Source organism: Sinohyriopsis cumingii, chromosome 17 (assembly GCF_028554795.1).
Source record: "Sinohyriopsis cumingii isolate HCF-2022 chromosome 17, ASM2855479v2, whole genome shotgun sequence".
Lineage (NCBI taxonomy): Eukaryota > Metazoa > Mollusca > Bivalvia > Unionida > Unionidae > Sinohyriopsis > Sinohyriopsis cumingii.
The window spans coordinates 112,905,644-112,928,328 of record NC_142977.1 but is presented as its reverse complement, the minus strand read 5'-3'; the positions used below and the strand labels follow the sequence as shown (position 1 = coordinate 112,928,328).

Genomic DNA, 22,685 nt, shown 5'->3' with positions numbered 1-22,685 from the left:
AGTGTATTATGTGTGAATTATATGTATACATATTACTGGATTGGTATACTTATCTCACTCATACGGAGACGCTTCTGGAATGTTGCTAAGTGAATTGTGAACTTTCTTATACAAGGATTTACAAAAGGGACTTGACTCACGCACCTGGTATGGGATACAATTTGCATTATCATTTCTTTATAAAAGTAATATCTGGGTACGATTGTGATAAATTGTAAAGAACAAGACCAAAACGCGAGTGATTGTAAATAAGTTGGGCTTTAATCTAATGTACGACATACAAGACGGGAATACTAACATTTTTTGCATGATATGTATTAACTATTCAGAAACTCTGATAAATTACATTAGGTATTCATAAACTCTAGATAAATTACATTAGCTATACATAAACCCTAGATAAATTACATTAGCTATTCATAAACTCTAGATAAATTACATTAACTATTCCGAAACTCTAGATAAATTACATTAGCTATTCAGAAACTCTAGATAAATTACATTATATATTCAGAAACTCTAGATAAATTACATTATCTATTCAGAACTCTAGATAAATTACATTATCTATTCAGAACTCTGATAAATTACATTAGTTATTCAGAGCTCTGATAAATTACATTATCTATTCAGAACTCTGATAAATTACATTAGTTATTCAGAACTCTGATAAATTACATTATCTATTCAGAAACTCTAGATAACTTACAGTATCTATTCAGAACCCTGATAAATTACATTAGCTACTCAGAACTGTGATAAATTACATTATTTATTCATAAACTCTAGATAAATTACATTAGCTATTCAGAAACTCTAGATAAATTACATTAGCTATTCAGAAACTGATAAATTACATTATCTATTCAGAAACTCTAGATAAATTGCATTATCTATTCAGAGCTCTGATAAATTACATTATCTATTCAGAAACTCTAGATTAATAATAGTTCTCATATTGCACATTATCTAGTTCATTCTGTAAATTTGCTAAGTTAGCTATCCATGTTTGCATTATGTAGTTCATACACCATTCTGCACGTTTACTAAGTTGGCCAGTTATGTTTGCATTATTTTGCAGAAGAGACCCGACACAGTCGTCATCGAATCATATGAATTAAGAGACTTTTTAGAAGTCGGACAATATCAACATACAGAATGGAAATCGAAGTCAAGCTGTTGAACAATGCCTATAGTCTGATTCTAATTCTTATGGTGACAACATTTTGTTCAACAATGGTATCTTCAAGACAAGTTGGTAAGTAGGTATATTAATACTTTTTTTGTCTTTTTGTTACCATCTCGATATACCAATATATGAAGTCTATACTACGTCCGATTTTGTCATTTGAGACCACATCCAAAAGCCTATTACGGATCTGAAGTAATGATGTCATTTGCTTTAATAAGTTTTAATAACGTAAATAATTTGTTGTCTTCGCTCGCTAACATTTATCCCAATAAATATCCCGAGATCTTGATTTCTTCTATCACTGGTGATTGCTTAGACATCATACTGCCTCCGATAGTTTTGTTCTGTATTAATGGATTAAGGGTTGACTTTTGTTGCACACTAGATCTCTGATTTTTCAATATAATGATCAATAATCTGATCAATTAAGAACATGTGAACTCCTTCGCTGAGGTCTCTGACTATCACGTTAACACGGAGGTTTAGGAGTTTTTTTAATTTTTTACTGGCTTCGCTGAGGTCTCTGACTATCACGTTAACACGGAGGTTTAGGAGTTTTTTAATATTTTACTGGCTTCGCTGAGGTCTCTGACTATCACGTTAACACGGAGGTTTAGGATTTTTAAAAAAAATATTTACTGGCTTAGCATTGTTACAAAAATAAAAGGTGACATAGGAATGTTATAAAGTTATTTTAAAGTCCATAGCCTAGTGTTTACAGAAATTTTCAAACTGATGGATGCAGTGTGAAATTAAGTCACCCTGTCTATACAGATCCAGGAATTGATCGAGTGTGGTGATTATTGAAACATTATATCTATAGGAGGGTCACATTCCGGTTGTCTAATTTGTGTTAATTTATAAAATGATAATCATAACCCTAGACAAATGGTGTTTGAAGTTTGAATAACACGCTTGCAGTCATATGTCAGTGGTCTAGGGGTTCCTTAAGTGATTGAGTGGCGTCGCATCAGCAGAATCAGTCTACATAGACATATTTAAATTAAAGAATCTTACTTATGCAGAATCGGGGATCGATGTACTGTGATACCATAGGAATAAAGCATCGTACATATACTGAGTAAGGGATATACGTACTGAGCTACTGGATGATAAAAACTTCTTACATATACTGAGCATGGGCCTGATGTAGATAACTACTATGTGATTAAAGTATCCCACATATACTGAGCATGGGCCTGATGTAGATAACTACTATGTGATTAAAGTATCCCACATATACTGAGCATGGGCCTGATGTAGATAACTACTATGTGACTAAAGTATCCCACATATACTGAGTATAGGCCTGATGTAGATAGCTACTATGTGATTAAAGTATCCCACATATACTGAGCATGGGCCTGATGTAGATAGCTACTATGTGATTAAAGTATCCCACATATACTGAGCATGGGCCTGATGTAGATAACTACTATGTGATTAAAGTAGCCCACATATGGCCTGATGTAGATAACTACTATGTGATTAAAGTAGCCCACATATACTGAGTATAGGCCCGATGTAGATAGCTACTATGTGATTAAAGTAGCCCACATATACTGAGTATAGGCCTGATGTATATAGCTACTATGTGATTAAAGTATCCCACATATACTGAGCATGGGCCTGATGTAGATAACTACTATGTGATTAAAGTACCCCACATATGCTGAGTATAGGCCTGATGTAGATAGCTACTATGTGATTAAAGTATCCCACATATACTGAGCATGGGCCTGATGTAGATAGCTACTATGTGATTAAAGTACCCCACATATACTGAGCATGGGCCTGATGTAGATAGCTACTATGTGATTAAAGTATCCCACATATACTGAGCATGGGCCTGATGTAGATAGCTACTATGTGATTAAAGTATCCGACATATACTGAGTATAGGCCTGATGTAGATAGCTACTATGTGATTAAAGTATCCCACATATACTGAGTATTGGCCTGATATAGATAGCTACTATGTGATTAAAGTATCCTACATATACTGAGTATGGGCCTGGTGTGGATTGCTACTATGTGATTAAAGTATCCTACATATACTGAGTATGGGCCTGATGTGAATAGCTACTATGTGATTAATACTAGTAAGGGCTTGATGTAGTATGCTTCTATCTGACTCAAACACGTACATATACAGAATTCCTTTCAATACTATATGAAAAAACGTAAGCGAAATGAAAGCAAGATCCGGAGTCGAAATTTTCACATTGCAGACCGTCTTTACAAACCAGTAATCAATCGAGCAACTGTTTCAATGGGCCAGATTTGGCGATTACTTGAAAAATTACAGTGTCAGTCTATCTTAATGGTAATTTTACAACTGGTCATTCGATCCGCGTACGACTAATCTGACCCTTTTCATTTGCGATACAGCCCCTTGATAACATATTGGCAAACCCTAAATAGCCAGCTAGGTAAAGTAACAACCAGGATGTATTTTGATATATGTTGCCCCAGGTATATTTCTTTTGATATGTGTTGCCCCAGGTATATATGTACTTTTAATTTCATTTGCAATCCTCTGTTAACGTTTACCTGCATCGACTCAGGCTGGAGTAGATAACAATTATATGTGCACTGGATCCATCAAGGGAATTCGTGTGTTCTGATTAAGATAAATGTCCAATAGTTATTGTTCGTCCTTCATGTTTGAAGATGGCCCTAACATCAATAACTATTTTGGTTTTTGTGATCACACGTGGGTGACTAATCAGGCTATTTTATTTTCTATACTGTCCGGCACACTGGACAGAGATGCTATTGAGGTGGCTTGATAAACATATGACCTGTTGCAGTCTCGATAGTCGAAATTATTCTGGGTGTCAATTTTTAAGTGTTTCAATGATTACTTGAAGGATGACTTTAAAAAATCCTTGGCGCGTTTCTTCTGACGTTCCTGACATTGCTGTCTCTTCTTCGGTTCTCCGTTGAAGATCTTCTTTGGTAGTCACTCGTCTGAAGTACTTCTTACGAGGCCTGCCCATCTCATTTGTGATTGGATTATCTGCCCATGTGCAAACTTTAGTATCCGAGACACCTTCTTGACATAGCGTCTGTACACCGTCCACGTGTCATGTACATGGAACAGGATCAAAGACACAATGGCTTTGTTGAATTTTAAGGTACTGGCTCGTGCCTCTACACTCCCACATATTTATACGTAGTCTGCCGAAGGCCATACTTGGGCCATTCTGATGTTGGTTTCATCAACGATATGGTGTGCACGTGAATTATTTTAAAATATTTACATTTGATCTAAATAATTATTCTGCTTTAATAACAGTACTAACGAAAACAAACTCTCTCTCTCTTAATAATTATAGGTTACTGCATTTGTATGGGAAAATATGAACGAGTTTTTGGCTGGAATACTGCACGACCTTGGTAGTACAGTATATCCTTCCGACAAAACGAGTTCATATTTTCCCATACAAATGCAGTAACCTTTTTATTATATGCTCATTTTTAAAAAATTCTACATAGGGTTTAATTATATAAACAAAATACACTACAAGAAACAACTTAAATGAATGTATGCCGCATTCCAAACTAAATACACAAGCGCATATTCATTACACAAATCAACATTATTACTGCGCACATAACTCCGCCCAGATACATTTGAATTTAGTCGCGCGCGACATAACTTTCGAAAGAAAATGGCGTGTTTAGTTAAAATTGAAATTTGGAGTCATATTGTGAATGAATGTGCATTGCAACAACTTTTCCATTTGATCTGGAATGAATAGATTTTGGTATTGCTTTCGATTCTAGGAAATTTCGTGATTATGGACTGGATTTGTATGTGACAATTCCACATGAAATACATGAGATTGAAGAAGTGTGATGACATCTGCAAATGTGTTTCTGTTTCTGTCATTGAATGTTTGAAATCAAAATGTGGAAAAAATATGAAATCTTTCAATTGCAATTATCAAAAAGACACTATGGAATTTAATGGCATTTCATTTTGAGTGCAGTAAGGAGGATGCAGTTGCACTTATCATCGAAATTACAGCACAATTTCGAAATGTATAATCCAGATTGAAAACCTATGACGTGGCTCATGTAATTCGGATTTGCAGAATTAAGAAAATACATTTTGAGGAAATTCAGGATGTAAAACTGTAAGTATATTTTATTTTGCCATTCTTATCACCAGCTAAAGAAGAGAGTACATGACTTGTCACTTGTATGTTATTTGTAAGGACATTATCTTGCGTATGTTATATACTGTAGCTAGCCTAAATCCGTAACATTGTATCAACGCGGAATGTGCCAAAGCAGCTGGTATGTGGCAGTCCACGAAACATCTGTTTTAGTTATTCAGAAGCAAATTTAAACAACCACAACGTAAAGATCCTTTTACGCGAGTGTACATGATTTGTGTACAAATCAAAAGTGCTATCGTCTGCGTCCTTTGTTTGTTTACAATAGAAAGTAGCTCCTTTATGCTCATGAGTGCTATATGTGTATTGTCGCGCGGATTCAATATCGGGTAATACTGCACGATTCTGACAATGTAAAGTTAACGGGGGAAAAATGAGCATATAATAATAATAATAATCGATTTTAGAACATTATAATAGGTTTAAGAAACAACAACTAAACATTAGATACACAACAGCATGGACCGCTCCGTTGGACTAGTGGTTAGTTTGTCCGCGTCAGATGCGAGAGGTCGTGGGTTCGATCCCCGGCCGAATCATACTAAAGACTTATAAAAATGGTACTGCTGCCTCGCTAGGCGCTCATCATTAAGAGGCTAGTGTTAGAACTGGTAGACCTGGTGTCAGGATAATATGACTGGCGGGAAACAGCGTGCTACATGTTTGTGGCATGGTTCCCCACTGCAAGACATCATTTACACCACACCTCAACGAGAAGAACATAAAGCTTGGGTTAAAAAAGATGATGTCCACTTCTCCTTCGACATAAGTGAAAAAGAAAGAAGGGAAAACACAAGTGGAAAAAGAAAAATCAAAGCCATCCCATTAATGCCACCACCAATATTGAACGACCAAGTGCAGCAATACGAAATTGTACGAAACGACAAGTGTCACCCGATACTTCGCGGTACATCATGTGTTGAAAATTTCCGCGGGCTATTTTTTTAGCGGTCAACATTTGGTGGGCTTGATTGCTGCTAGGTTCAATGCGCTGTTTGGCAAAGTCTTGGAGAAAACCAAACGAAGTGTCACAATTGAGTACCACAAAATAGCTCGTCGCCTGCTGATGACATTTTCGGATGCCAATACTTTGGCCATTCAATTGTTTCCCGAATTGTTGACATTTTGGGAGGGAATATCAAAATGATCATGAATAACAACATACCACTCATTGCCGACAACTTGAATTTTGCGAGTTTGTTTAGATTCCCGGTAGAACTGAACCAGTGAATGAATTAGATCTGTGTGTAGTATGATGTGGTGGAGTACAGTGTGATGAGACAAACCTCGGTACCGTTACTGCCAGTCGTTCCTTTCAAAGTGGATCCTGCAACGAACTATGACCAGGAAGATGGAAACACCTATCACGTTCGCCTTGAATTTGTACGTCCTCGCTATTTGCCCAGCAGAAAGTCATATTTTGACAATATCAATGTTACTCTAAAAAGAGATATGGGACAAAATATCCCTTTCACCAAAGGCAAATTTGCGACGAAACTCCATTTTCGAAAATGATTCTCAAACGACTCGTAAGTCATGTATCCTGTGTACTGTGGAGTCGCTCGACAGCGAGGACATGGTTTAGAAGATATGTTGAAATCGGCGTTTCGCTCGGTGGCCCCCGTTTCGAAACAGATGGTGACACGAGGATTGCATGCCTTGAAAGATGCCACTATGACGCAAGGCAAAGAATTCTCCAACATGTCATCATCGACAAACAAAGCTCCAGAAAAGCTTTCTTGAGGCCGGCAAAAATGTCTTGCTTCAAACGGACAAAGACTTTTTTAGCCGGTGAAAAACACCGGGACGCTGTTGAGTCAGATATCCCTGCTTCCCTGACGCCACAGCAAGGACAAGGCTGCAAGAGACGACGAAGACAGCCCTCCAGAGGACCACACATCCCCAGAAATAGAAAGATCAAAAACAAAAGAACCATCCTAGAATTAGACGTTTTTTAATTATTAAATTACAGAGAGAAAAATGATGCACGGAGAGTCTTGCGAATGTTCCAAGTCGGATTTGGATCTGTTTGCTATGCCACCCACTATGCTAGAGAAGCTCCCGTTAACAATTTCATACATTCCTTGTTCAGCAAAGTGGATTTATACTTGAATAACAAACAAGTTAGCAGCAGCATGGATAAATCCCATTACTGAGCGTACCTCTGAAATCTCATGATGTACGGAAAAGTGGCCAAGAATACTCCTGTGGATGCTTGCGTGGTATGGAAACCTAACACAACAGGCGAGAACAAGTTTAACGACACATCCCTGAGAGCACATGACGCTCCTCACAATGTGGGCTTTAACGACCGTCGAAAAAAAACCCTGCTAGGGCGTACCTTAGAACTGATGGATCCTTTGCATTTGGACATGTGGTTGCAAGAAATGTATTTGCTGAACGGAGTGTATATCCACCTAAGACTGAATAGTAGCAGTACCGTTTTCCAATTGATGGCTCATGCCAATGAGTACTAGACCATTTACCAGAAGCTAGACTCTAGTACGACGCATGAAAGTGTTACCTAAAGTGGGCAACGAAATCAGCCTCACTTTCAACAGAACGACCGCCAAGTATCCGATACCACCCGTAGAAGTGAAAATGTCACCTTTGCAGCTGGACTCCGATCCAATATCGAATATCATTTGTTCCAATCCTTTCGAGTTTAAGCACTACATATTGTCCAAGATCGAAGTTAGTAGCGGTGGACAAACCTTGTGTACCGACCCATCGAACCTAACTTTGCCCAGAAGATTTACTTGATATCGTACTTGTCCCTGTATGAAGCCACCGAACAGCTAGGGACCAACACCAGCCACATCATTTCGAACGAAGATTATGCAGGAGGCTACACTCTTTGGCCTTTGATTTCACTCCGGACCAAAGCAGCGACGAGTGACAGTTCCACCCTATAAAATCCGGTCAACTGCTTGTGGAACTTGGAACCGAGACTGTGAACATAATCCTGTATGCCGAGCTCGACAATACGATATAAATCAACAGTTTGAGAGAAGTCATTCTAGACTGTTAGAAGCTATGGAAGACACTTATTCCTCTTTGAATGGCAGAGAATCTTTGGTAATGGAATGGGATGACATGGTGGAAGCAGAACCCAAAGACAAAGACGATGAGGACGTGGAAGTTACGTCCAGATGGCCAGATAAAGAAAAACATTTAGTCTCCCGTTTTGCCTCACAAATGGCAGAATAAATTTAAAGCGTTGACCAAAGAAGATTGCGATGGATGTCAAAACGATAATTCCAGTCAAATTCAACACGATAAATGTCTGATGATGAGCCAAGAAGAAACATTAGTAGTAAATGGGGCCACCCTACGTACAATGGGAATTAGCATTACAGGGACCCCTGGGCCACTCTACGTACAATGGAAATTTAACATGGCGAAAAATCGTGGGCCACTCTACGTACAAGGGGAATTGAACATGGTGAAAAATCGTGGGTCACTCTACGTACAAGGGGGAATTTAACATGGGGGAATAGAGTTTGGGTTTGTCTAGGGACAAGGGGAATTGAATATGGGATTTTTTTTTTTAAAAAAAATTTAAATTTAAATTTAAATTTAAATTTAAATTTAAATTTAAATTTAAATTTAAAAAAAGGGGTAGGCAATGGAAAGGCTATCTCTTTTCAAGAAATTTGGCTGGCCCTGAAAAGGGACTTTGGGTTTTCTTCTTCTTCTTCTTCTTCTGCTTCTAATTTCTTCTTTTTCTCCACCAAGTTCTTATTTTATCTCCTACACTCTTTCTCTTCTTCTCTTTCTTTTTTTTCTTCTGCTCTTCTTTCTTATTTTCTTCCTCCTCTTCTTTCTTCCTCTTCTCATTTTCTTCTTCTTTTTCAATTTTTTCGTTCCATTTGCTTATTCTTATTCTTTCTTCTTCATCCTCCTTCTCCTCCTTTATCTCTTTCATGACACCACTAATCTTGTCCTTTACCTTTTTTAAGTTACTAATTTCCATCTTTACACGATGGGGACTATAGGAATAATGGTCTTCAACGAGTCTTATTAACATCTGTTCCATCATTCCTAAGTTGTCTAAAACGTCTTGCAATGTTTGTATTTTGTCCATTTGGTTAGAGGCCATCTTCTTTGTAGAATGGTTTGAACAACGAATACTGTGGGTTCTTATAGTGAAAGCGCGGACGTGAAGGAAAACATCCCCTAAAACATAAAATTGATCTTACCTAGATCATGACCAAAGAAACAACAACGCGCGGACGTGAAGGAAAACATCCCCCTACTTTTCTCATTTCATATAATAAAACCCAAACTATACTCTCCACATACGCTAAGAAACCCGTAATCTACTATTCACACAAACTTACGTGAACGGTTACAAACACAAACACATACACTCACATTTTTTAAAAAGGAGTAAGTGTTTATATTCACACTACTCTACCTATACACATTGGCAAATTAATAGTTATTTCTTTTCTAGAGTATTGGGTTAGCCCTGAAAAGGGCTGGTTTTTTTTGAACTTCATGGACACCTGGTTAATGGTGACACCTTCCAGGCCTGGCGCCACATACACATCTTGTCCCCCAGTTACTTTATACCTTTCTGGGGGAGAGAGCAGAGGCAGGATATGTGGCTTCAGAATCCCAATTTTCGGTTTCTGGGATTCTGAAATTTTTTCTTCTTCTCTCCTTTTCCTCCTCCTCTTCTTTGTATCTTCTCTCCTCCTCTTTGTATCTTCTTTCCTCTTCTTCTTTATATCTTCTCTCCTCCTATTCTTTGTTTCTTATTTCCTCCTCTTTTATCCTTCCCTCTTCCACAATGGCTTCCGCGGCCAGTTCATTTAATATGCGCCTGGCATATTCCAGATGCACATGAAGTTCCAACAGTTTCTCCAGTCTCGTGTTCATTTTTGGTGTTGATCAATCAACAAGGGTAGCTAGACTGTCGAACGAGTTTCAATTTATAGTGAAAGCGCGGACGTGATGGAAAACATCCCCTAAAAACATAAAATTGATCTTACCTAGATCATGACCCAAAACAACAACGCGCGGACCTAAAAGAAACACTCACTCACTTTCTATGCTACCCATCACTATTTTAAAAATTTTTATTAACTACTTCAATAGACTATCCACATACGCAAAGCAATCCAATCTAACCCCAAATATACACCTCAAACACCAAAAAACATGATTTTAATCTATTATCCACACCAACTTACGTGAGCACTTACAAACACAAACACACAAACACACAAACACATACCCTCACATTTTTTATAAAAGAGTTAGTGTTTATATTCACACTACTCTACCTACACACATTGGCAAATTAATAGTTATTTCTTTTCTAGAGTATTGGGTAGTCCTGAAAAGGGCTGTTTTTTGTTTGCTATGGCATTCTTTTTTTAGTTTCTAAGAATGCGATGTCCTCTGAGGATAGACTTTCTGGCGATAGGTCTGCTTCTTCGGAAAGAGAAGAAGAACTCTTTGGTGTCGATACGACAACGACAAAGCCTCTGTCAGCTTCAGGTTGCTGCTGCTGCTGCTGCTGTTGCTGCTGTTGCTGCTGTCTCTGAAGTCTGTACTTCTCTGTCCATTCTTCTTTCTCCCTGTTCATTTCTTCTCTGAAGAGCTCTTCTATCAGGTCTTCAGTGACTTTTAACATTCTCACATTCTCTATTTCTTCTGGCTTCGGTATCAGACTGTGTCTGACCCTATGCAAATTCACGTAGGCTTCGTTGAGCTTAGCTAGTTTGGAGCATATCTTCGTAGGAGGATGAGTCGACAATGGATGGTTAGACTGGAAACAACCCCGGTTCTTAAAGTCAAAGCGCGGACGTGAAGGAAAACATCCCCCACACGGTTTTCGAGCCGCAACGTACAGTGAGTGTCATGAGAGGGATAGTAAGAAATGAAAGAGCATCAATCCAACATTCTTATAGCTAAACAAACCACAAAGGCATTTTTTTTCAAAACACAACATTTTTTATTCAAAAATCACTTAACACTAAACAACAACTCTAACATTTTTAACAATAATCCAACACTATAACATCAAACATTTTTTCAAATCACAAACATTTTTTTCTCAATTTTACAATCTACTTTAAACAGGGCTGACAACGTTGTGAATGAAATTGTGATTTCCACTGTTGGAAGTCATTAGGCCATTGATGAACACTACGTTTCCTAGCTTGAGACAAAAGATAAGCATAATGGTCACAAAACCATCGATCTACTTTCACATCGTTTCTAGTAGAAGAACGAGGATCAAAATGAGTCACTAAATGTTCTAAGGAATAGCCCAGGCTGCGATGATGCAGAAAATACACACAGTACTGTCCACACACCAAGGAATCTGTGCCTTGTAATTTCACATTATTGAATCGGGTGGTCTGAGCATTTCTTCTCATAAAGTCGATGATATCGTCTTCCAAAGGGGGTAATCCGTACGAATCGAAATATTCCACACATCCTTCTTGAGGAAAGTAGACGGCTACCCAGTGGGTTCCTGGGAGATGACTTTCGTCCGTGTTGATCACGTAAGCTTGATGGTCTTTAGGTTTGCGATGAGGGAGTTCATCTTTAGCACAGACGACAGGATTCCAAGAAGCCGTATACGAACTGTGGTTCAAAAGGTAATAAAGTTCCCAGGTATCCATGTTTTGTGTGTGTGTTTTTTTTTCTTCACAGGTAATAATAAGTCGTCAATTCGATCCTGACTTTTTGCTTGAAAATGTCTGACGAATAAACGGTTATTCGTTCTGTTTCCTCACTCTGATTCAGGAGAGCTTCGATACGATGGATCTCTTGAGTGGTTAATGGTGGACAAGAATGTTCACGCAAGTCTTTATACCACTGGTGCAACACGTCTTTGTTCGAGATGAGACTCCAAGATTCGTCCAGATACTCGTCCAATTTTTCTTCTTGACTTAACATCAGGCATTTATCGTGTTGAATTTGACTGGGATGATCGTTTTGACATCCATAATAATTTTTCTTGATCAATTCCGTCATTTTTTCGACCAAGTGTTTGGCAAAACAGGAGACTAAATGGGCTTCTTGTTATGGCCATCTTGACTTCATCATGATCACTTCTTCTTTTTCCACGGTCTCCTCACATTTCATGTCCAAAGTTTCTCCACTAGGTAAAGAGGGACAACAGTCTTCCATGGTTTCTAGTAATCTAGGATGACTTCTCTCAAACTGTTGATTTCTATCGTATTATCGAATTCTGCATACAGGATGACGTTCACCGTTTCATCAGGGTCTCGGTCTTTAAACTGAATTTCCACACGAATCTGGCCGGATTTTATAGGGTGGAAATGTCCCTCGTCGCTGCCTTGGTCTGGAGTGAAATCAAAAGCCCACAAAGCATAGCCTCCTGCATAATCCTCGTACGTAATACCGTGACTGGTATTGGTTCCTAACTGTCCGGTGGCTTCGTACAGGGACAAGTACGATCTCAAGTAATTCTTCTTGGTAAAGTCAGGTTCAAACGGTCGGGTACACAAGGTTTTGCCATCGCGACTGACTTCGATTTTGGACACGCCAAAGTGTTGAAAGTAGAAAGGATTTTTTTCGGCAGCTCCGTTGAAGGCTGTATTCTCGACGATACCAACGATCAAACGTTTGGGTAACTGTCCTTGGAACAGATGATCTTCGATCATGGATCGCTGTCCCTTGGGAATGGTGAAGGTTTTCACTTCCACGCGTCGTATGGGATACTTGGCAGTCGTTCTGCTCAACGTCTGACTGATGTCGTTTCCCACTTTAGGTAACACTTCCACACGGCGTACGTAGAGTCTGGCTTCTTGGATTTTGGTTTTGTAACCGTCACTATCAGCCAATAAATGGAAAGCGGTACTGCTACGATTCAGTCTCAGACGGACATCCACCCCGTTCAGCAAATACTTTTCTTGCAACCACATGTCCAAATGCAAACGATCCATCAGTTCTAAACTTGTGTCGACTCCCGTGATTCTCTTTCTTCGTTCTACAAATCCATCATTGTTGTCTTTCTTTTCATCAGTTTCCAATATTTCAAACTTGGTAGGTTCGTCAGCTTCCCATACCACACAGGCTTTGAGATGAGTGTTCTTGGCATCTATTCCGTACGTCAAGAGATTTTCCAGGTAGGCACGATAAGGGTAAGTATCCATGCTGCTACTGACCAGTTTGTTATTCAAGTACAAGTCCACCCCACTGAACAAGGAATGCATGAAATTGTTGACGGGAGCTACTGCTTCATCGTCTATAGCACCTCCAGTCTTATCTAGAATTTTGACTTTCAGGTACAAGTAACTGCTATTCAGATCGATGTAATCTTCGGGCTGACCTTTGATTTCAAACTCGATGGGAGCGGAATCCGTCAAAGAGGAGACGGGGTGAAATTCCACCCATTGGGATTCTTGCATGGTCATCATGGTGGGGGGCATGGCAAACAGATCCAGTTCCGTCTTGGAACAAGCGCAAGACTCTCGGTGCATCATTTTTTTTGTTCTTTCTCAATAATCGAAAACGTCTAAGTCTCGAACGGTTCTTCTTTTCTTGGCCTTTCTCGCTTGAAGTCTGGTGAAAGGGTGTTTTCTGCGTCGTCTCTTTCTGCCTTGTCCTTGCTGAATGCCTGTCTCGGTAGCGTGCAGGGCATTTATAGGTGTGTCTTGTCGGCCTAAAATGTCTTTGCCCGTTTGCAGCAAGACATTTTTGCCTGCCCTCATGAAGGCTTCTTTAGGGTTTTGTTTGTCGATGATGACATTTTGGAGAAATTCTTTGCCTTGCGTCAGTGCCGCATCTTTCAAGGCGTGCAATCCGTGTGTCACCATCGGTTTCAACACCGGGGCCACCGAACGAAAGGCCGATTTTAACATATCTCCTAAACCGTGTCCTCGCTGTCGAGCAACCCCTCGGTACACTGGATACATGACTTACGAGTCGTGAGAGAACCGTTTTCGAAAATGGAGTTTCACCGTGACTTTTCCTTTGGTGAATGGAATATTTTGTCCCAGATCTCCTTTTATAGCAATGTTGACCGTGTCCAAATACGACTTACTGACAGGCAAATAGTGAGGATGGACAAATTCGCGGTGAACGGTTTAAGTGTTTCCACCTTCCTCGTCAGCGCCCGTGGCAGAATCCACTTTGAAAGGAATGACACGCAGTAACGGCACGGAGGTGTGTCCCACCACGTTGTACTCAACCACATCGGAATACACGAACATCAAATTCAGTCCTTGGTTCAGTTCTACCGGGGTACGAAATAACTTGCTAAAAGACTCGTTGTCGTAAACGATGGGTAATTCGTTTTTCTTGAGCATGGCATTTCTCATGTCCATGTCGCCGCCCAACATGTCAAACAATTCAGGACAAAATAAAATGGACATGATTTTACTCCGTTCAAATTTCATCAAGAAGCGACGAGCTGTTTGTGGTACTCCAGGGTGACACTTTTGTTGACATGCTCCAAAGCTTTCAGAAACACGACATTAAACCTGGAGGCTATGGTGCTGACCAAATGTTGACCACTAAAATAAAAGCCTGGGGGAATGAACAAGTGATAGGTGGTGTACTTTTGATTTTGTGTACGGGTTTTCTTGTCATATTTGACATTGCTATCCATCCACTGTTGCATTTGCTCGTCATGAACTTCCACATCAAAAAAATTTTGATTGGGAAGGACATTGAGGACTTGGGTCGGGTGAATGATTTCTACTAAAGCCACTTCCCAATGGGCTTCGTGATCTAAGGGGATGGCCTGAGGTAATTTGGCCGTGTAACAGTACAACGTGTTGTGGGGAAACACCTCCATGGAACTGTCACTGGGTAAGGTTAAGTAAAATTGGTTTTGGTGACTCATAATTCCAGAGTTCTGTGGCTGTCCGAGGGGTTAGTGGACGTCAGAGGCGTGTCTCCGCCCAAAATGGGGTTCTGGTTGTGGTTGGAGTGGTGACTGACACTGGCACTGGACACAAGGTTTCCGTGGTTCCCGTTCGAGGAGAATTTCAGGGAGGGATTGGGAAGCAGGTAATCGATGCAACTGCTCAATAAAATGGTCCACAATTGTTTGTCTCCTTGTTGCAAACTCAAATTGGCGATGGCTGCCCCGATGACACAATACACCACGAAGATTTGGCAGAAAAAGACGATTTGCGTTTTAGGCACACGTTCTCCACACCACACCCACAAGGGATGTTTTTGTAAATCTTGCACAGAAGAACTGGGTGAAGGAGGAGTGGTCGACGTAGCTGCGTCTGTGTGAAAGGGCATGATGGTCACTTCTTTTTATAGTCGATGACTTGCGAAGCGTCGATCCAAGAATCAAAACTGGGTGGATATCCTTTCCAACGTCCTTTGACTTCTTTGACACGTCGTTTGCCCACTTTACGGGTTCTGCGTTCGAGAATGCTTTCGATGTCGTACACGTCGTCTTCTTTTTTGGTCACAAGTTGTAACTCGGGCAAATAAAACGTTCCTTTGAGCACTTCTCCGTTCATGTCTTCCAATTTATAGACGGCAGGATGACGGCCATGCACTCGTCCAGTGACGCGAAACAGTTCGGTCGTCCAGTTAGGTAAGTAACCTTTGTCGAAAGTGCGTTTGGTTTTGCCAATGCGCACCCAATCTCCTACGGCCAACTCTCTACTTTTTTTGGGGACAGCCCTCGTTGGGGACGTACCGAACAGGCGCTCAAACACCAACACTTCGTTCTCGAGAGTCACGTCTTGCGGGGCACGTCCGATGCTTCGATGGTAAGATTGGTTGTACGCTTGCACCAGGTGCGGTAAGATGTCGATGTACTTCAGAGTGTGGTGATGCGTAAAATATTTCCACATGCGTTCTTTCAAAGTGCGTTGAAAACGTTCCACGATGCTGGCTTTGGTTTCGGGATTCTCGGTGGTAAAAAAATGAATGTCACGTTTCTTTAATTCTTTTTGGAAAGCTTGGTTCACAAATTCGGTGCCTTTGTCCGTTTGCCATCGAAGAGGGTGACGACCGCTTTGTTTCAACACCCGTTGCAGGGCTCGCACTAACTCGCTGCTCGATTTGGAAGTCAAGGGCACGACCCAGGCAAATTTGGAAAAGACGTCGATGACACAAAACAAATATTTGTAGCCACGATTGTAGCTGGCCAAATGAGAGACATCGGCTAAATCGGCTTGCCATTGATGATCGATGCCTTCCACTCGGGTGCGACTTCTGGCAAACTTGCGTCGAATGGGTTTGTGTAAAGTGTAGGTAGCTTGTTCTTGTAACCATCGTTGCACTTGAGGTAAACGGAGACTTTTCAATCGAGTTTTGGCAGCACGATACAATTTTTGAACTCCTGCGTAACCTGCAGGATGCGAGGGATCGTAGTAAATGCTGGCTAAGACTTTTTCCATTTTTTTGTGTTGGTTGGTGTGTTAATAAGGCACCCACTCTTGGAGGATGCTACTCTTTTTCTCTTGGGGTATTTTCTTGGATTGCAATGCTTTGCGTGTGCGACCGGCAATAGCTGTCGAAGAGGAGGATGTCTGAGCGGGGGATATCGGTTCTTGTTTCACTTCTGTCTTCTCTTCTGTCTTCACTTTCTTTTTCTCTTGTGATGAAGAAGGGGTGGCCATCATCTTTTTAATCCATCCAATTCTGGAGGTAGGTGGTGTTGTTAACTTGTGTACTTTTCTGGTGGAGTTTGAAACCCTTCTTCTTCTTCTTCTTTTTCTGTCTTGGTCACGGGTAGTGATGGTACTGGTACTGGTACTGGTGATGGTGTTGGACTTTTCATCAAGGTCTTAAAATCTTTCAAAGTGGGTAGAGCTGTTTCGTCTAAAGCTTTCTGGTGAAAGAGTTGCAGTCGTTGCAAGAGTTGACCGTACTTTTGCGATTTTTCTGTTTCGGACAAATCTTGGCGATCCATCAAGGGTTGCAATTCGTGTTGTAACTGGGACATCTCGCTCAAATTGGGATTGGGAGGTAAATGCGGAGTACGTTGTTCTTGCCACCGATGGTATTCCATCCATCGTTTGTAAGGCACTAAAGCTAGTTTTCGTCCTTCCATGGGGTTGTCAGGGGTCGATTCTGAGATCTTGGGACTTCCGAGGGCCTTTTTATCTTGCTCCCACCAGTCCTCCCAACATGGTTCCCAAGACTCCTTTCAGTATGGGGCCTAACAAGAGAGGTAAAATACCTCCACGTTGCACTAACATCTTCTTTTTTTGACGAATGGGAATTTTCTTTTGAACCATTTGGCGAAGAACGTGACGATGTTTGCCTAAGCATTGTTTCTGGTGTTTGGACAAAGGGATCGTACCTTTCAAGACGTTCAAACAACATTCGCACACGGTATCGATGACCTCTTTGGAGGCCGATTGAATGAGTTTTTTTCGTAGGGGTGGAGAAGCTTTGGACAGGACAGATAACATGTCCCCATGTTTGACTAAACATGGAGGCAATCCTTTCCTTTTCTTTCCTTGGGGTTTTCTGGAGGGTGACATGTTTGCTTGTGGGTTTCGGGACATTCACCAAACAGACACTAACGTCGATGACTTAACACACACCCTTTTATCTTTTTTGGGACTATCGCTTTGTCATAAAGGTGACAATGTTTTTCCCAAAATCGCCAAGGAATCCTCCCCTTTGTTGACGCCTCTTTTTCTTGGAACGACTGTGTCTTTTCTTAGGGTAATGTCGATGCTTGGCTAAGAGCTTTGTCGGATGACGCGTCTGCCTTTGTCTCTTTCTTTTTTGGCTTCTTGGAGTTGACATCTTTTACAAGTTCACTGATACCCCTACTTGATCACAGGTCTTTTTTATACTGGTACTCGTCGCCACTGATTGTCTTTACGTCGTATTAGTTTGAGGAAAGGCATGACACGTCATGCAGGGGGGTACGCAACGGACTAAATCGAGCCAGTTCTTGCTTGGACAAATCCAGTAAACTTTGTAACATGCCCGATCTTTCATGGACTTTGATTTTGGGAGAAGGTACTTTGTGAGCAGCAGCCACTGCCGCTAAATGGGAGGGTCCTGCCACTGGGGAAGTTCTTTTGGGGGTCATCAACGGAGAAGTTCTTGGTATGATCAACGTCTCCAAGTACTCTTCAGTTCTGGGTGTCATTAACGGAGAAGTGGACAAACGTGAGGCTGCCGGAGACGCAGTCACCGCCGTGGAAGGTCGTGGTTTGCGAGTGTAAGGTTGCGTCCTGGCCGAACTACCTTTCTTGCGACTAGTTTTCTTCTGTGGACTTTTCTTTTTCTGGGGACTTTTTTTCTCTTTCTTTATCTGGGGGCTTCTTTTCTTTTTCCGGGGTGGTGGTGGTGTCTGGTCAGAGGAGGGTCCTGCCACTGGAGAAGTTCTCCTTGGGGACCTGGTCTTTTTCTTCTTCTTGGGGCTTCGTTGGACTTTTTTCTTGGGGATAACTTTGGGGGCATTAGGATCCCATCTTAAGAGAGAGCGAATGACGACCCCTCCTAGAGTACCGCTCCCTCCAGGTTTCAAAATGATTTGTATTTTGGTTTGAATGTCGATGCGGGGATCGGCCAGTTGGACCAAAGCGACTTTGTTTCGATCGAAAAAGCGTTTGGTTTGATGAGGAATCTGAATGATTCCTTGGAGTAATTGACGTGCCGTCACCGTGAACCATCGTAAGACTTCTTTGAGACTAGCTTCTAAGACACGGGCTCGTGTTTGTGGATTTTTTTCTCGACTGATGCCATACAAGGCACGAATCAATTTGACGGGAAGATGCGACTGAAGGGACGTCATGTTCACACTGTGTGAGACAGACGAAAAAGGGTCTGAGGTTTTTATAGATTTTTTTATGGGGAGTGAAATGAAGTCGAGGACGGAGACGTGTACAGGACAGGCCCTCCGTCTTGGCACCAGTGGTGAAACAAGTGGGTACGAAATCGCAAATCCTCGGGAGTCGTAGGTTTCAAATCGACGAGTAAATAGGCGTGTGGCGTTTGAGTGGCATCGTCGTACGCCTGAGTCAGCCAAGGCGTTCCTAACTGTTTGGCTAAGACTTGCACTTGCGATTTATCTCGAGGGCTTTTAAACAAGACCACGTAATGCGCATTGAGACTGATGGTGCGATGGGCTTTACTTTGTTGAAACAAATTTTGGGTGATGTAAACGACACTGGCATTACGGTGATGCCCTTTGCGCGTGAACCACAGTTTAATTTCTTCTTCGTCTTCTCCTAACATGTCGTCGAAAATAACCAAATGGGTTTGACGGGAGTCAGAGACGATGCCGTCGTCTTCTTTAGGAATGCCTTCCACAAACACGATGGAATCGCCTTGACTTTCTCGCAAGAGGTTGTACGCCGATTCCCACTCTTTGTAACACCACACGATCCGTTGAGGTGGCCGATCGATCAAATGATGTTTATGTTCGATCAAACGTTTGACGAATTCGGTTTTGCCTGAACCGCTAGGTCCAGCAATGAGCATGTTAAAGGGATGGCGAAGATACAAAGCCTCCCAACTGGCACGATCTAAGTGTTCGTCGATGACTTTGACAGTAGGGGAAGAGGGAGCAGAGACAGCAGAGGTAGCCATTGTGTGAGAAATGTCACTTGTGACACGAAAAACAAACAAGACAAGAGTTTATATACTTTTTCAGAACACGTTTATTGAATGTTTTTTTTCAAACATGAATACGAAAGACAAAAATACATAAAAGCCAAAGGCTTAAGTACAAGAATAAAAGGCACATGATAACCATGAACGTGGAATAAAAACAAGTGTCTGTACAATAACCACATGTTTTGGGTAAAGTTCTAACCAGTTCTATAGTAGGGGGTAAGGTCACACAAGTGTCCTCCCGAAAGGGTCTTTCAGGCCTGTCCACGACAGTCCTGTCCTGGGTGACGGGTTCTTCTGGCACCGTCACTAACACGGGTTGAAAAGTAACTTTTTTCCTTGAATAACTCTCGTGCATACTGGGCCACCTCTTGGGTCCAAGCCAAACCAATCTGGTTTCTTCTTCGTCAACGACATGGTAAGTTACTTCAATGAACAATGAACTATCGATCTTGCCTAGGGTTCCTTTTTATATACAGACCAATACCGACGTGTCCATACGGTAAGGTGAAATGATTGGGAAGTCGCACTCGCTTCTGGTACACGATTTGATAGACTTTTTCCAAGGGCCGACTGACAATGTGGTGAGTGGGTAAACGTACAATCTTGTTCGGTTGATAGGTGGTCACTTTAAAGTTTCCATCCTCTCCCGATTGCAAGGCTTCTTTCAATACCCCAAAGTTGACCACTCGACTGGTACGATAATTCAGAGTCAGTCCTTTCACTTTGCACGTCGTGTGCACTTCTCCTTGTTTGTCCCGGTATTCGTAGTCGTAATTTTTGGGACCGCCACTGACGAAACTTAGAATCTTGTCGTCGGGATGCTCGTCTGTCCAGGCTCCTAAACGGTCTCCTTCGATGTCAGGGTGATGTTGAATCGGGTGATGGATGTAAATGCAACTGTCCGTGTCAAAGTACAGGACGCGTTCCCCTAACAGTTCTAAAGCTTCGTACAATTTTAAGCGAGCATGGGCTGTCACGTAAGCCGCAATGATGACATTTCCAAAAGGGTCGTCTTGTACAAAGTCCAGATCTTCTTCGTAATTGACCAAGATCAAATCCTCTCGAACGACGTCCACGTGTTTCATGTATTTGGTTTTGTCGTGAATCATCTGGAAGTAGCGGGAAGGTTCTGTCAAATATTCCGTCTTGGGTAAACACGGTCGTTGTGCCATTTTACCCCACAAGCAATTTAACACCACTTGGGCAAACGATCGTCTGCCTTCGTTTTTCTCGATATGGTCTAAAGTGATGCCTTCTTGTTCCCGGTATTTCTCTTTGAATTGTATTTGGTCTTCGGGAGTGTGACACCAGGAAGGATAGCCGCTGGCTTCTTGTTTCAGTTTCAAAAAGGCATCCACGTAGTCAGCGAAAATGCCTTTCTGACTGGGGTCACCCTTGTGGTATTGTTGTGTCTTGGGAAAGTGATAAATTTCGTACACTTCTAACAGTTCGTATCCCATGTCCAGAGCTTTGAACAATTCCACGCTGACCCAGGTTCCCGTCAAGGCACGTTCTTCCTGTGTGTGATGGCAAGGCTGGTCTTGGTTGCACGTTTCGGCACAAGTACGGCACAAGGGAAACATCAGTTTGCCTTGACAATGGTGAGGTAAGACGGGATGGTATAGGTTCGTGGGAGGCAAAACTTTACACTTGATCAAGCCTTCGTATTGTCGAATGTTTTTCAGGTCGATGTGTTCCGTCAGCAATTGCGGGTGCCCTACAGGAAAACGACAATATTTGCACACGTAGGGATACAGCGAACACACGTCCAAGTATTTGATTTCTTCTCCTTTCTCTTCGTCGGCTTGGTACAGCAAACAGGTGGCATTGGTCCTTCCTCCGTACAAACTATCCCTCGGGTTCAGCGGGTCCATGAACTGGTAACTTTCCACGAGGCGTTTAAACTCGGGATCGGTTTTCATACGGTGATCGTACTCGTGTTCCCACATTTCCACCACTTGGTATCCTTGCTGTTCTAACTTTAGGCGTCGCTGACAAGTGTCCTGGTAGAAGTCTTCCATGGTTCGTTGTAAAAACTGATTTTTAGTGTCACGGTCAGGGTAACAGACGGGACATCCGTGAAATAAGCAACCGTTAAACTCGTACACGATCTTGGGGTTCTCTAAGTCCCAGCCATCGACCGAATACGTTCCGATGGTCTTTTCACCCCCTCCGTTGCGGGCATGCTGAATCCACTTGTCTTCCTTGTCGCACAAGTAATGTAACCAACGTAGGGCTTTGACCGAGTATTGACGCTTGACAAAGTGGGTCGTTTGAGGGCTGATGACAGCCACGGTGTTTTCAGGCATGAATCGTTGTCGATACACTAAGGAACACGCTTTGGCAATGGTGCAAGCTTCTTTCAAAGGATCGACCCCTCCGTGTTCCATGAACAGTTCTCGAAATTTTCCACAGCAACGCCGTAAAATGTCCACGTCGGAACGACAATACTTTAACATTTCTTCCTGAAAGTCGAAAGGGTCCGAGGCGTGAGCCTGGTACCAAGCGTAGAAAGCTTCTCGTTGTTCGGTACGCATGTTGTCGGGGTCGTAATAGTGAGCCTCAGGTAAATGGGGTAGAACGGCGTGTTGATTGGCTTCCGTATTGAAAAAGTGTGGAAAGTACCCTTTAGCCATTTCTGTCATTCCAAACGTTTTAGGCATTCGACTCAAAGGCATGGCCAAATAGCTCATCGAATCTTTAAACTGCACTTGTCCCACTTGCATGAAAATGATTTTGGCTCCGTTCAAAGTGAC

General features: G+C 41.7%; 1 protein-coding gene across 1 annotated transcript in view; it reads left to right on the top strand.

Moving 5' to 3' along the window:
- Nucleotides 1-22,685, top strand: part of LOC149779683 (hemicentin-1-like) — a 425,151-nt gene continuing 402,466 nt past the window's right edge. The window contains exons 1-2 of the mRNA XM_089938453.1: nt 1-147; nt 1,082-1,258. Coding sequence (XP_089794579.1) covers nt 1,159-1,258 — 100 coding nt within the window. The 5' untranslated portion in view covers nt 1-147; nt 1,082-1,158. The remainder of the gene's footprint in view (nt 148-1,081; nt 1,259-22,685) is intronic.